This window comes from Rhinatrema bivittatum, chromosome 6 (genome assembly GCF_901001135.1).
Source record: "Rhinatrema bivittatum chromosome 6, aRhiBiv1.1, whole genome shotgun sequence".
In the NCBI taxonomy this organism is placed as follows: Eukaryota; Metazoa; Chordata; class Amphibia; order Gymnophiona; family Rhinatrematidae; genus Rhinatrema; species Rhinatrema bivittatum.
Genome location: NC_042620.1, coordinates 6,611,475 through 6,627,597, shown reverse-complemented (window position 1 = coordinate 6,627,597; position 16,123 = coordinate 6,611,475). Strand labels below are relative to the sequence as shown.

At 48.4% G+C, this 16,123-nt stretch overlaps 1 protein-coding gene across 1 annotated transcript in view; it reads left to right on the top strand.

Annotated features, from left to right (window-relative positions):
- SPEG (striated muscle enriched protein kinase) overlaps positions 1 to 16,123 on the top strand; it is a 497,600-nt gene that overhangs the window by 121,909 nt on the left and 359,568 nt on the right. Inside the window, exon 7 of the mRNA XM_029605011.1 lies at positions 3,956 to 4,138. Coding sequence (XP_029460871.1) covers positions 3,956 to 4,138 — 183 coding nt within the window. The remainder of the gene's footprint in view (positions 1 to 3,955; positions 4,139 to 16,123) is intronic.

The following is a 16,123-nucleotide window of genomic DNA, read 5'->3' as shown; positions in this document are numbered from 1 at the left end:
GTTAGGAATTATTAGGAAGGGAATGGTGAATAGAACCGAGGATGTCATAAGGGCTTGATAGACCCTTGGTTTGACCCAGTATGGCAATTTCTTATACAGTCTCCCAACAAGCTTACGGTGGTATCTGCTGTGCCGTGCAGGTTACCCCCATACTTATCAGTTTCCTAGGTCATCATAGTTAGGGCCCTTGGTTGCTGTCTGAATCCAATTCCCCATTTCTTATTCCATTGCAGCAGAGAGCAATGATGGATTTGCATTAACAGTATCAAGGCTTATTCATTAAGGGTATTAACTGCCACTCCAGCACTCGTTTCTTCATTCCCATCCTCTAATCTTTAGGGATCCTCAGTGTTTATCCCATGCCCCTTTGAATTCCTTCACTGTTTTTGTCTTCACCACCTCCTCGGGAAGGGAGTTCCAAGCATCCACCACCCTCTCCATGAAGAAATATTTCCTGACATTGGTTCTGAGCCTTCCTCCCTGGAGTTTCATTTTGTGACCCCTAGTTCTACTGATTTCTTTCCAGCAGAGAAGGTTTGGCAATTGTGCCTCATTAAAACCTTTCAGGTATCTGAAGGTCTGTGTCCTATCTCCCCTGCACCTCCTCTCCTGCAGGATGTACATATTCAGGTCCTTCAGCCTCTCCTCATAGGTCATTTGATGCAGATCCCCCACCATTTTGGTCGCCCTTCTCTGGATCGCCTCCATCTTGTCTCTGTCTCCTTTGAGATTCGGTCTCCAGAACTGAACACAGTACTCCAGGTGAGGCCTCACCAAGGACCTGTACAAGGGAATAATCACTTCCCTTTTCTTACTCGATGCTCCTCTCTCTATGCAGCCCAGCATTCTTCTGGCTTTAGCTATCGCCTCGTCACATTGCTTTGCCATCTTCAGATCCCTCTCTTGGTCCGTGCACATTAGTCTTTCACCCCCCCATCACATCCGGCTCTTTTGGACTGCGCACCCCAGATCCATGACTCTGCCCTTCTTGGCACTGAATCCCAGCTGCCAAATCCTTGACCGCTCTTCCAGCTTTCTTAAATCCCTTTTCATTCTTTCTACTCCTTCTGGCGTGTCCACTCTGATGCAGATCTTAGTGTCGTCCTCCAATAGACAAACCTTACCTTCTATCCCTTCCGCAATGTCGCTGACAAAGATATTGAATAGAACCGGTCCCAATACCGATCCCTGTGGCTCTCCACTTAACACCGCTCTCTCTTCAGAGCAGGTTCCATTTACCATCACACGCTGTCTCCTATCAGTCAACCAGTTTTCAATCCACGCTACTACCTTGGCATCCACTTCCAAGCTTCTCATTTTGTTCATGAGTCTCAAAAGCTTTACTAAAATCCAAGTAGATCACATCAATCACTCTTCCTTGATCCAATTCTTTAGTCACCCAATCAAAGAAATCAATCAGATGTGTCTGACAGGATCTTCACCTGGTGAATCCATGCTGCCTCGGGTCCAGCAGTTCCTCCTGACTGTAGATACTTCCCTCTCCTTTCCTTCAGCAGAGTCTCCATTAATTTTTCCACCACCGAGGTGAGGCTAACCGGTCTGTAGTTTCCCGCCTCCTCTCTGCTCCCACTCTTGTGAAGCGGGACCACCACTGCTCTTCTCCAATCACTCGGCCCCACTCCCATTTCCAGGGATCTATTGAACAGGTCACACAGCGGAGCCCCCAGCATCTCTGAGCTCTCTCAGTATCCTGGGATGAACCTCATCAGGCCCCATGGCTTTGTCCACTTTCCAGGGATCTATTGAACAGGTCACACAGCGGAGCCGCCAGCGCATCTCTGAGCTCCCTCAGTATCCTGGGATGAACCTCATCAGGCCCCATGGCTTTGTCCACTTTCAGTTTCCCCAGCTCTTCCCATACATTCTCCTCTGTAAATGGAGTTTCATCTACTCCACCCTCATCCACATTCCTGTCAACCAGTGAGGGTCCTTCTCCAGGGTCGTCTTTAGTGAACACAGAACTGAAGTATTTGTTTAATATTTCTGCCATTTCTTCATCTCTCTCCACACATTGATCATTTCCACCTTTCAGTTTCACTATTACCACTTTGGACCTTTCTCCTTTCTCTGATGTATCTGAAAAATGTTTTGTCAGCTCTCTTTACCTCTCTGTCAATCCTTCCTTACACTCGATCCTTTGCTTTCCTGATTTCTTTCTTCATCTCCCTCACTGTCACCAGATTCTCTTCCCTGTGTTCCTCATTTTGGGATCCTTTATACTTCCTGAGCGCTGTTCTTTTTGCTTTTATCTTTTCAGCCACCTCCTTTGAGGACCAGATCAGTTTCTTTTTCCTCTTCCTTTTGTTTACCTTTTTAACATCTAGAAAATCCAGAACCTACAGATTTCGTTGAAATTGCCTAATTCGTACTAAATGAATGCACATCCCTAAAACAGAGAATATTAAATCCAGAAAACGTCCCCTCTATGTTGGAAGAAAGTCTGCAGTGAGACCTCTCTCTCCCTTTCTAATGCAAAGGGAACTAGAGGCGTCGCTGAAATGTTTCCATCCTCCAGGGAGCTTTGTAACAACTGGGAAACTTCCTAAGGTTTTGGACCATTTCCTCCTCCATGTCTTCTTCTGCAGTCAGAGGCCTTGCTCTGCAGATTATTCCAAAATCTCCTGCAAATATTCCCCTAGCAGAAATCACAGGATATTGAAGGAAGTCCAACACTCAGGTTATCTCTCCTCTCAGCGGTCTCCACATTTTTTACTTTTGATTTTAGGACCAAACTTTCCTTTAAAAAAAAAAAAAAAAAAAGTACTATTAATCTTGGAGACGTCCGAAATCTGATGTTGCAGGGTTTCCAGTTTTCCAGCAGGTCTAGCAATGTAGTATCATAAACCGAGCACTTAGCTTGAATCTCCTTGGAGAACGTAGCTACCTCGTCGAAACGTTTTCCAGAGCTTGTAGAGCCGCCCAAGTTGAGTTTAAAGTCACTACCTGCAGCCTCATGGGACCATTCTGCCTTCCCACATGGGGCAAACGCCGAGACGACTCTCCACTCTTCTGCCACTCCTGACCAATCTCAGCCACAGACTCCCCCACGGTCTCTGCTGCAGGCCTGGCTCGTTGAAGGCGCAGAAAATCCTCCCCGAGAACTGAAACGAACTGTGGGGAATCGCCAGCAGGCGAATCTGATGCCAGTGGCCTGCCTCGGTCGGCTGTGATGTGTTCCTCCTGTGCTGGGGCATGGGTAGGGGGATGGCAGTACTCTCCACGCACATCCAACTTTGAGGCACAATGATAGATCTAACTCCAGGGAAACCGAACCTGTTGCCACCAAGAAAGTGCCAGAAGCTTCTCCCTCTTCAGCTGCAAACCTGTCTTTAGAGCCAAAAGAGGGGACCGGAGAGGGTTAGAAGAATATAAGAAATGCCATGCTGGGTTTCCCCGCCCTCTTGCAAAGCATTGTGGGAGCGCAGGAGATGCACATCTCTGGTCTGCATAGGCCATCGGGCCTGGAATGCCTTGTTTTAATGTGGCTTGAAGGATGTCTGCCGTGGAAGTCCCCGTGTACTTATTAACAAAGCAGAGGGGGTCAGGATTCAGACAGGACCTTGCACCCCGGTAAAGCACTGTATAGAGCTGGGTGAATGGCTTTGAAAGTTCCCTCTGTAATAACCTGAAAGCATTGTTAAATGGGATCAGAGATTTAAAAAAGCATTAAATTAGCAAGTTTTAATGGTCAAGGCGTCAGCCCCGGGCTGCTGTCCAGTTGTGCATCGTTCGCATACATCCAGAGTGCAACCATCTTAAAGCAAAATCTCTCTCGCATGCCCGAGGCTTCCATCGACGGTGGCTGCAGAGCATTTAGACTGTAAGTTAAGGAGTTTCCCTGGGAAATGTGAATCTCAGGACGTGGACGTATTGTTGGTGACCTGGAGAGTGGTTTAAGAGGTTTCCTAAAGCGCCTTCCTTCTCGTCCTTACAGTTCACTGGATGAAGGAGCGTGCCCTCCTCAGGAGCGGCGCCACGCGTGTGGTGAAGGTGGAAGGAGAGCGGCACACCCTGCTCATTAGGCAGGTGACGGCTCAGGATGCCGGCGCGTACACGGTGACTGCGGTGAACGAGGTGGGAGAGGCCAGCAGCAGCAGCACCCTGACCGTCAGAGCAGGTAAGGAGCGCCTTCCACGCCACGAGATGCGCGCGCGCGGACGTTCGCTTTCACCCTTGTCACGGGCACAGAGCGCGCAGGTCACTTGCACCGGCTTCTTCCGAGGGCAGACGTCTGCTGAAAAAATCCAAGGGAAAATTTTAAAATGCCTGCACGCAGACCCCTGCCCCAGGGCCCCCTCCCTCTGCATGCGGCTGGAAGTGTCCCTGGCTAATGTGACAGCTCTGGTTACTGGGGGTAGGGGATGGGATGGGTCCTGGACGTGTGTGGGGGAGGGGAGGGCACAGTTTTCACATTCAGGTGCTCACAGGCTCATGCCAGAAGTCTAAGAAGTAAGATGGAAGAATTAGAATGTATAGCAGTAAATGATGACATAGACTTAATTGGCATCTCAGAGACATGGTGGAAAGAGGATAACCAATGGGACAGTGCTATACCGGGGTACAAATTATATCGCAATGACAGAGAGGAGCACTCGGGAGGAGGTGTGGCGCTTTATGTCCGGGATGGCATAGAGTCCAACAGGATAAACATCCTGCATGAGACTAAATACAAAATTGAATCTTTATGGGTAGAAATCCCTTGTGTATCAGGGAAGACTACAGTGATAGGGGTATACTACCGTCCACCTGGTCAAGATGGTGAGATGGACAGGGAAATGCTAAGAGATAACGTTCCTGGATGGAATAAATGATAGCTTTATGGAGCAATTGGTTCAGGAACCGACGAGAGAGGGAGCAATTTTAGATCTAATTCTCAGTGGAGCACAGGACTTGGTGAGAGAGGTAACGGTGGTGGGGCCTCTTGGCAGTAGTGATCATAATATGATCAAATTTGATTTAATGACTGGAAGAGGAACAGTGTGCAAATCCACGGCTCTCGTGCTAAACTTTCAAAAGGGAAACTTTGATAAAATGAGAAAAATTGTTAGAAAAAAACTGAAAGGAGCAGCTACAAAAGTAAAAGATGTCCAAGAGGCATGGTCATTGTTAAAAAATACCATCCTAGAAGCACAGTCCAGATGTATTCCACATATTACGAAAGGTGGAAAGAAGGCAAAACGATTACCGGCATGGTTAAAAGGGGAGGTGAAAGAAGCTATTTTAGCCAAAAGATCTTCATTCAAAATTTGGTAGAAGGATCCAACAGAAGAAAATAGGATAAAGCATAAACATTGGCAAGTTAAATGTAAGACATTGATAAGACAGGCTAAGAGAGAATTTGAAAAGAAGTTGGCTGTAGAGGCAAAAACTCACAGTAAAACATTTTTTAAATATATCCGAAGCAGAAAGCCTGTGAGGGAGTCAGTTGGACCGTTAGATGATCGAGGGGTTAAAGGGGCTCTTAGGGAAGATAAGGCCATCGCGGAAAGATTAATTGATTTCTTTGCTTCGGTGTTTACTGAAGAGGATGTTGGGGAGGTACCCGTAATGGAGAGGGTTTTCATGGGTAATGACTCAGATGGACTGAATCAAATCACAGTGAACCTAGAAGATGTGGTAGGCCTGATTGACAAACTGAAGAGTAGTAAATCACCCGGACCGGATGGTATACACCCCAGAGTTCTGAAGGAACTAAAAAATGAAATTTCAGACCTATTAGTAAAAATTTGTAACTTATCATTAAAATCATCCATTGTACCTGAAGACTGGAGGATAGCAAATGTAACACCAATATTTATAAAGGGCTCCAGGGGCGATCCGGGAAACTACAGACCGGTTAGCCTGACTTCAGTGCCAGGAAAAATAGTGGAAAGTGTTATAAACATCAAAATCACAGAACATATAGAAAGACATGGTTTAATGGAACAAAGTCAGCATGGCTTTACCCAGGGCAAGTCTTACCTCACAAATCTGCTTCACTTTTTTGAAGGAGTTAATAAACATGTGGATAAAGGTGAACCGGTAGATATAGTATACTTGGATTTTCAGAAGGCGTTTGACAAAGTTCCTCATGAGAGGCTTCTAGGAAAAGTAAAAAGTCATAGGTTAGATGGTGATGTCCTTTCATGGATTGCAAACTGGCTAAAAGACAGGAAACAGAGAGTAGGACTAAATGGACAATTTTCTCAGTGGAAGGGAGTGGACAGTGGAGTGCCTCAGGGATCTGTATTGGGACCCTTACTTTTCAATATATTTATAAATGATCTAGAAAGAAATACGACGAGTGAGATAATCAAATTTGCAGATGACACAAAATTGTTCAGAGTAGTTAAATCACAAGCAGATTGTGATAAATTGCAGGAAGACCTTGTGAGACTGGAAAATTGGGCATCCAAATGGCAGATGAAATTTAATGTGAATAAGTGCAAGGTAATGCATATAGGGAAAAATAACCCATACTATAATTACACAATGTTGGGTTCCATATTAGGTGCTACAACCCAAGAAAGAGATCTAGGTGTCATAGTGGATAACACATTGAAATCGTCGGCTCAGTGTGCTGCGGCAGTCAAAAAAGCAAACAGAATGTTGGGAATTATTAGAAAGGGAATGGTTAATAGAACGGAAAATGTCATAATGCCTCTGTATCGCTCCATGGTGAGACCGCACCTTGAATACTGTGTACAATTCTGGTCACCGCATCTCAAAAAATATATAATTGTGATGGAGAAGGTACAGAGAAGGGCAACCAAAATGATAAGGGGAATGGAACAGCTCCCCTATGAGAAAAGACTAAAGAGGTTAGGACTTTTCAGCTTGGAGAAGAGACGACTGAGGGGGGATATGATAGAGGTGTTTAAAATCATGAGAGGTCTAGAACGAGTAGATGTGACTCGGTTATTTACTCTTTCAGATAATAGAAGGACTAGGGGGCACTCCATGAAGTTAGCATGGGGCACATTTAAAACTAATCGGAGAAAGTTCTTTTTCGCTCAACGCACAATAAAGCTCTGGAATTTGTTGCCAGAGGATGTGGTTAGTGCAGTTAGTATAGCTGGGTTTAAAAAAGGTTTGGATAAGTTCTTGGAGGAGAAGTCCATTAATGCTATTAATCAAGTTTACTTAGGGAATAGCCACTGCTATTAATTGCATCAGTAGCATGGGTTCTTCTTAGTGTTTGGGTAATTGCCAGGTTCTTGTGGCCTGGTTTGGCCTTTGTTGGAAACAGGATGCTGGGCTTGATGGACCCTTGGTCTGACCCAGCATGGCAATTTCTTATGTTCTTATGTTCTCTTTGATGCAAGAAAGGATGAGTGTAAAGGAGATGGAGTGGGTGAGCAAATGAATCAGTGGAAGGTAGATGAGAGCTGGGGAGGGGGAATAGAAGGCTAGCGAAGGAGGGACAGAGGGCGGTTGGTGGTCTGGAAAGAGGGAGACCATGGACTGGTGGGTAAGAGAGGGGGTGAATGAGCAGTAGAATCTAGCTATGAATGATAGAAGGGCAGAGTAGAGAAAAATGAAGAAAAAGATGACAGGGATAGATCAATGTTACAGACAGATGTGGGGAAGGAAGGGAAGAAGACAGGAAAAGAGAGAAGAAATGAAAAATGGAAAGGAGAGCCTGGAAAGAATTTAGGAGAAGACACCAGAAAAGTGGAAAAGAGAGATCACAGAAACGTGACGGCAGAAAAAGATCATTCCTGTTCGTACCCCAGATGAGTCCAGACAAGTGGGGTTTTGCCTCCCTACCAGCAGATGGAGGCAGAGAACAAAATCTTTTCAGGCACTGCTGCATAACTAAGAGTGCCACCTGCAGTCCCTCAGTATTTCTGTCTCCAGCAGATGGGAGAGGTGCAAACCTGCAGTCTGACTACTTTTAGTAAAAGGAAAACAGAGGAGAAGATTTTGGATTTGACTTGTTGCTCCCTAAGGTGTTAGGGACCTTCATGGGCCATCCCTCAGGTGGAGCTGGGTGACTGGGGCGGTGGGGGGGGGGGGGGGGGGTGGTGGTAACCCCTGCCTGTTTGTAGCCCTTTGGTGTCAGAGGCCTTGATTAGCCAGGGGACTGGCTCCCTCATGGCCTCTGAAGCCTCCTCCTGCCTGCCGTCGTCCCCATAAAGGGAAGGATTCTTGTCTTTGTAGCCTTAATTAAATTATTGGGAAAAAAAGGCATTTTTTTTGTGCGCTATTCGCCGCGGTGCGGCAGCATGGCTTGACTGTGGTGCCTCCTGACCGCTTGTGCAGCCTGTATGTGCAGCAACGCGCCCCACCATCGCTTTTCCTTCAGCAGTTTTTCCTTTGGCGGCCCGTGGAAATGGCGCAAAAGCTGCGCGTAGTGGCCTGCAAGGCTTGCGGCTTTTGGTCGGCCCACCTCAGTTCCCGTTCCCTTTGCACTGGCTGTGCTGGAGGAAGGGAGGGAACTTCCTCTGGCACTTCAGGAGCCCGGAGGGCTTCAAGCTCATTGGAGGCTGTAGCTGAGGTCCCAGAGGGACCAATTGCTGCAGCCAGATCGTCAGAGGAGCGTGGGCAGTGGTCTGCGGGCTCCTGGAGGGGCCTGAGATTCTCCTCCTCCGCTCTCCCCTCTATCTCAGGTACCTGAGGAGGATCAGCATGGAGGAGGGGAGTCTGAAGGTAGATTGTCGGATCATGGTCCTGCGGATCTGGAGGATATTCCCTGGAGTTTGTACTCCTCATACATAAGGGCTTTCTGGCGAGAAAGGGAGCAAGGGGGAAGCATCTCGGTGAGAAGGTTCTGGTCGCTTGGCCAAGAATCAGAAGGTGGGATCTTCTGATGGCTCAGGATATCTTCTACAGCAACTGGGCCTTGGCCACGCAGGGGTTGAGAAGGTCTCCGGGAATTGGGAGGTCTCCAATGTTATGCAGTAAGATGCTGCAGATCTTTCGTGAGTGGGCCCGGATATGTCTGCTGACCTTAACCCAAATTCTGATCCTGATGGTGACGTGGATTAGAGATGTGAATCGTGTGCCAGATCGTCTTAACGATCAGATTCGGCTGCGGGGGGGCTCGAATCTGATCGTTAAGATATGTGAATTGGAATCGTTTCCGATTCCAATTCACATTTTTTTAGGAGGCCCGGACCGCAAAAAAAAAAACCAAACACATCCAACCCTTTAAATCGACCTCCCGACCTGACCCATCGCTAATTATTTTTTTACGAAGGCCCGCGCCGCAAAAAAAAACCCAAAAAACACATCCGACCCTTTAAATCGACCCCCCCCCCCCTCCCGACCCGACCCGACCCATCGCTAATTATTTTTTTACGAAGGCCCGCGCCACAAAAAAAAACTAAAAAACCATCCGACCCCTTAAATCGAGCCCCCCCCCTCCCGACCCCCCCAAAACCTTTTAAAGTTACCTGGTGGTCCAGGGGGGCCTCGGGAGACCTCGGGGAGAGATCCAGGGGGGCCTCGGGGAGAGGAGAGATCCAGGGGGGCCTCGGGGAAAGATTTCCCAGGCATCACCTGTTCTAAAAAAAAATAATAAAATGGCGCCGATGCCCCTTTGCCCTTACCATGTGACAGGGTATCCGTGCCATTGGCCGGCCCCTGTCACATGATAGGAGCACTGGATGGCCGGCACCATCTTTATAGATGGCGCCGGCCTTCTTTACTCATCAGCCCATAGTATAATATGGGCTGATGAGTAAAGATGGCGCCGGACATCCAGTGCTCCTACCATGTGACAGGGGCCGGCCAATGGCACGGATACCCTGTCACATGGTAAGGGCAAAGGGGCATCGGCGCCATTTTTTTTTTTTTTTTAGAACAGCTGATGCTGGGAAATCTTTCCCCGAGGCCCCCCTGGATCTCTCCTCTCCCCGAGGCCCCCTTGGCTCTCTCCCCGAGGCCCCCCGAGGACCCCCTGGACCACCAGGTAACTTTAAAAGGTTTTGGGGGGGTCGATTTAAAGGGTCGGATGGGTTTTTTTGGTTTTTTTTGCGGCGCGGGGCTCCGTAAAAAAATAATAAGCGATGGGTCGGGTCGGGAGGGGGGGGGGGGTCGATTTAAAGGGTCAGATGGGTTTTTTTGGGTTTTTTTGCAGCGCGGGCCTCCGTAAAAAAAAAAATAGCGATGGGTCGGGTCGGGTTGATTTAAAGGGTCAGGGTGGGTTTAGAGGCTTTTTTGGTGTGCCCTATTTAACGATACAATACAAATGCCCCTGACGATAAATCGTGGGCATTTGTATTGTATCGTGCACTCTAACGATTTTGGACGATTTTAAAATTATCTGACGATAATTTTAATCGTTCAAAAACGATTCACATCCCTAACGTGGATGAACTGGATCCAGATGAGTTCCCTATGGTGGAGGGCGATGAGTAGCATCTATTCAAGAAGGAAGAGTTGTGGCTCCTCGTTCCCCAGGTTCTGCCTATCAGTTCAGCCAGAAGGGAGGATTTTTGAACTGCAAGTTTTCCTTCTTTTTTTGCCTAAGGTGGTTTCCTCCTTTCACCTTAACCAGGTGATCGAGTTACCGGCCTTGCCGTATTTGTCTGCGGATGCTCCTATGGCGAGGGAGCGTCATTTACTAGATGGGTGCAGAATTCTTTTATCGACAAATGCCTTTCGGAGATCTGATCATCTTTTTGTCCAAGGACACTATGGCATGATAGCTGAAAGAGACAATAGCTTCATCTTGCATCTGTAAGGGCTGATTGGTGCCGGAGGGGTTGAGATCACATTCCACTAGGGCGCAAGCAACCTCCTGGGTGGAGTGTCAGCTGTTTTCTATGCAGGAGATTTGTCGTGCAATGACATGGTCTTCGCTTCACACTTTTATCCAAACGTTACCACTTGGGTGTGCGGGCGCCAGGGAAAGCATCTTTTGGGGAAAGTGTGTTGCGCGTTGATCTTTCAAGTTCCCATCCAGAATAGAGGGGCTTGGATACATCTCACTTGTCTGGACTGATACGGGGTACAACAGGAAAATAAAATTGGTTCTTACCTGCTAATTTTCATTCCTGAAGTACCGTGGATCAGTCCAGAGACCCATCCCCATCTTTCGAAAGACTTCCTCGCTTCTGGATGTTGCTGAGCTGATATGTGATATATTCAGAGTAATGAGAAGTCTACATAGTTTGAGATGTGCTTTCTGTCTCATTAAGAAGGCCTAGTTTTTTCAGGGGGCTCCAATGTTTAAGTCTCTGTTCGCCCCAGGTTTATTGGGGTTTCTTAAGGTAGACATATTGGCTTAGGTACAGGTCAATACTGAGGGACGGCAGGTGGCACCCTCGGTTATGTAGCAGTGCCTCAAAGGTTTTTTGTTCTCTGCCTCCATCTGCTGGTAGGATGCATAAACCCACTTCTCGGGACTGATCCGTGGATTTCTGGAAAGAAAATTAGCAGGTAAAAACTAATTTTCCTTTTAGCCTATTAGTCTGCCTATCTACATCAACTACTCAGTTTTATGATCTTTCTCTCTTCCCCCTGTACTTGTCCCCGCTCCTGGGAGGTTGTTTTATGCATTCATCTCCCTCTCGGTAAATAAATATTTCCTTAGATCACTCCTGTGTCTACCCCCCTCTCCCCTTCACCCTCATCCCAGGACCCTCGGTTCTAGAACCTCCTTTCCATTGAAAGAGGCTGCACCTCCTGTACATGGAAACCTGCGAGATATTTCAATGTCTCTATCCTATCTTCCCTATCTCGCCTTTCCTCCAGGGTGTACATGTTTATAACTTTAAGTCTCTCCCCATACGCTTTAGACTGAAGACCACTGACCATGTTAGCAACCCCCTCTGGAGCGACTCCCTCCTGTTTATATCCTTCTGAAGGTGCAGTCTCTAGAATTGCACACAGTATACCATAAGAACATAAGCTTATGCCATACTGGGTCAGAACAAAGGTCCATCAAGCCCCCAGTATCCTGTGGCTAACAGTGGCCAAACAAGTCACAAATACCTTGCAAGTACCCAAACATTAAATGAATAGATCTGAAGCTACTAATCCTTATTGATTATTAGCAGTTTATGGACTTCTTGTTGTGCTCCGCGGCCGTGGCGCCCCACGACCGCGGCCCCCTACCTGATTCGCGGTGCCGCGGGAGCCCCGGTGGAGGGCTCCGACTCGGGCCATCATGCCCACGCGGCCTCCGGCGCTGCCCGTTGCAGGGGAAGCCGTCCTGCTTCCCCCCAGCGGCGTCTCCCCTCCGCGGGGGAAATCCAAAATGGCCACCGCCATGCTTAAGCATGAGGCCACGCCCCCTCCACAGAATTAAAGGGACCCATCTCTTTAAATGGCCTCACCTGTTCTCTATCAGCCAGGGCAGAGGAAGTATAAAAGGCAGCTTCCTCTGCTCATCCAGTGACTTGGCAACGTCCTCCAGCGCTGTCCAGTCTGCTTGCTTCGGTGAGTCCTTGAGCTTTGGATCCTGTTCCGTCTTGGTGTTCCTGGTTCCTGACTTCGGATTGACTTACGGTGATTATCTGGTTTCTGACCGGATTGGCAAGTGGTGATTCTCTGGTACACAACTTCGGACTGGTGAGCGACGACCCTCTGGCACTCGATCTAGGACTCCTTCAAGACTCCGTCTCCAAGGGCCCACCTAAGTCCCAGCTGCCCGGGTCCCTACGGGCTCCTCCTGGGGGGACCGCGGGCTTCCAGGGAGAAGCTCCAGTTGGCCTTTGCACCGTTACCCTGACCTCCCTAGGTCCACCTAAGTCCCAGCGGTCGGGTCCCTACAGGCTCCTCCCGGGGGGACCGCAGACCACCAGTGGTGAAGACACAGTGCCTTATCTCCTCTCTTCATCGTCTCCGTGTTTGCCTCAGTCTCCAGTGCCAAGGGTCAGCTGGTCCTGCCTCCTGTTCTGCCTCGCCACCCGACGAGAGAGCCTACGGACCCTCCGAAAGGTATACCATCCTCTCGTCGGCCAAGGGTCCACAAGCCTGAGCATAACACTTCTGTTCTAGGAACTTATACAAACTTTTTTTAAACCCAGCTACACTAACTGCACTAACCACATCCTCTGGCAATGAATTCCAGAGCTTAATTGTGCATTGAGTGAAAAAGAACTTTTTCCGATTTGTGAGGCCTCACCAGGGGCAATATCACCTCCCTTTGTCTGCTGACCATTCCTCTCCCTGTGCAGCCAGGCATCTTTCTGGCTTTCACTGTCACTTTATCCACCTGTTTGACCACCTTAAGATCATCAGATACAATCAACCCCAGATCCCGCTCTTCCTTTGTGCTTACAAAAATTTCACTTCCAATACTGCACCTCTCCCTTGGAATTTTGTATCCTAAATGCGTTACTCTGCTTTTTGTAGTATTAAATCTTAGCTGCCAGACCTTAGATCGTTCCTCGAGGTTCACTTGATCCCCCCCTCATATTTTCTACTCCTTCCTGGCTGTCCATCTTGTTGCAGATTTTGGTATCATCGGCAAAATTCAAAAACACAGAGGTGTGTGGCAAATAACCTATAATGTCCAAAGGAGTTCCAGAGAAGTTCATCAAAGGCTTTTATTTTCATAATGCGACGATGCAGTTAACAGGATGAAATCCATCTTGGTCCCCCGACAAGGAACCGTGTTTCACTGCTGCTGCGTCAGGGAGGACTTGCGTCTATAAACAATTAAACAAACATTGCAACTCAAACATTAAGGCATAGCGGATGTGGTAAAATGGCAGCTTACCCAGAAACAGCTAAAAATTATTTCATAGAGGCAAAGGTTCAGCCAAGCCCGAAAGGAACTGAGCTGAACTATCAAACAGAAAGCTTCAAAACTGGTGACATAAGGAAATCATGTGATCAGAGAGAGCCAATCAAAATAAAGGCTGGAAACTGTCAGGAAACAGGTCCCGCACAGAGTAAAAAGACACACATTTGGGCATTCAAGAAGGTGCAAATGAAAAAAGGTTACATACCCTGAGAAGGGAGGGAAGGGCAGGGTTAATATCCCTCGATGTTTACTTCAGCGTGAGCTGCACTGGATAAATGCCTTACGGTCCCTTCTCCCACGGGCTTCAGTGGACTGTTTTCCTATAATAATGTCTGCTGTCTATGTTGCTAATTGTATTTATATTCTCATGAATCCTCTGCTATGTCCTTCCCCTTTCCCCCTATCTCCTTCACCCCCTTTTTCTCCGCAGCCTCCACTTACCTGATCTGGAGGGGCTCTGACAACGAGGCCTAGGCCCGTGTTGAAGCCTTGGCCTTGTGTAGGTCTAGAGTGCGGAAGATCGCTGCAACCTCAGCCTAGGCCTACTCAAGGTCCAGGCTTGAAGGCCTAGTCCCAATGCCAAGGCCAAGGCTGGGTTCTGATACCTGGGCCCAGGCGCAATACTGGGGGCCAGTCCAGAGGCCAGGTCTCAACTCTGGGGCCTTAGCCCAGGGTCAGGCCCAGGCCCAGCCACGGCAGCCCAGGCCCAGTAGGTCTGCAGTCTTATTTCTTCGTCTTCTTTCTTGACATGGTGCCATCTGCTGGGGATGTGCCGGAGTAAATTAACTCTGGTGCATCCTCCTAAGCTGAGGCTGTACAACAACTCCTAAGTTGTTGTACAGCCAGAATTAATTTAGTTCTGGGCATCCCCAGTGGACAGCATCATTTCAAGAAAAAGGACGAAGAAATAAAACCGTGGATGTTTGAGGCCTGGTCTCCCATGGCTGGGCCTGGACCTGACCCTGATCTGAGGCCCCAGCATCAGGATCTCGTCTCTGGGCCAGGCCCTGGCATTGCTTCTGGGCTTGGGCCAAGACTCAAGCATTGGGACTTGGCCTGTGGTGTTGGATGGAAAAGCAAAGAGGGGTTCAGGAAATTTCCCGGGCCTGGGTCTTTGCTTAGTTCTCGGCCAAGGCCCCGGCACAGGGCCAAGGCTTAGGCTGAGACCCCGGTGTCATGCTCGGGCATAGGCTGTGGCCCCTGCGTTGGGCTATGGCCTCTGCCTAGGCAAGGCCCCGGCTTTGAGCCTAGGCCTAGGCTGAGGTGTTGTCGTCAGGGCTCCTGCTTTGGATCTCGGCCTATTCTGGCTAGGCCTAGGCTCAACGGGTTACTTTTTTTTCCCCAATTTTGAAAATCTGACAAAATTCTGCAGCGAAATTCTGACAAAATGTTGTTGGACTTTAAATCTTTCCATTTTGAAAATGACCCGAAACGAAATAGGAAATGTTGTCTCATTTCCTATTTTGTTTCTCCCTAATGCACATCCCTGCTTCATATCATGACCTCTAGCTCTTCAGCTTCCTTTCCATTGATTGTTGTGCATTTGTAACACCTTTCAGGTATTTAAATGTCTGTTTGTAGCTTAAGCCCCCTGTCCCTCCTCTCCTCTAGGACAATGTTTCCCAACCTTTTCAAGTCAAGGCACAGGTACATTAAGAGAAATGCTGTGTGGCCAGCACCCTCCACGGTGCAGGCCGTGCGGACATGGAGAGGACTCGCATGTTTAAGGGAAGAGCTAGGGAGGTATTGAGAGCCCAGGAGATAGAGGGCAGAGACACCCATGGACCCGTCACAACGGACCAGCTCCCTCTATAAACCTGTGCGGGATAAGGGAGTAGGCGGTGTGGGGTGGGCTACAGCTGTGGCCGGCAGAGCTCCTTAACACTCAGAGTAAGTCACATCCGGTGCTGAGTGCACGCTCAGCCTGGAGGAGGAGGATGGGGCGGAGCTGTGTGCTGCAGCGAGAGAGAAGAGGCAATGCCTGATTACACGGTGAAGAGGCACCACTGCTGCCTCGTGCTGAGAGCAGGGCTCAGTGCTGGTCAGGCCTGAAGGAACCTCGCGGCACACTGCTGCTCTAGGATATAGATATACATACATTGTATACATTAATAAACTGGAATTACTCTGCTGATCCAGTACCGAAACCCAGTGCGCATCACTCCTGCTATTCCCACACTCACCCCCCCCCATCCCCCACCATGGCGCTGCCCGTGTACCTCACTCCTGCCGGGCGGCACCTTCTGCTGTTCTGGTACTTAGACCCGTCACTCCAGACACACACACACACATATATACACACACATACACATACACACATATATACACACACACACACACATATATACACACATATATATATATACACACACATATACACCCACACACACATATACACACATATATAACAACTCAGACTCT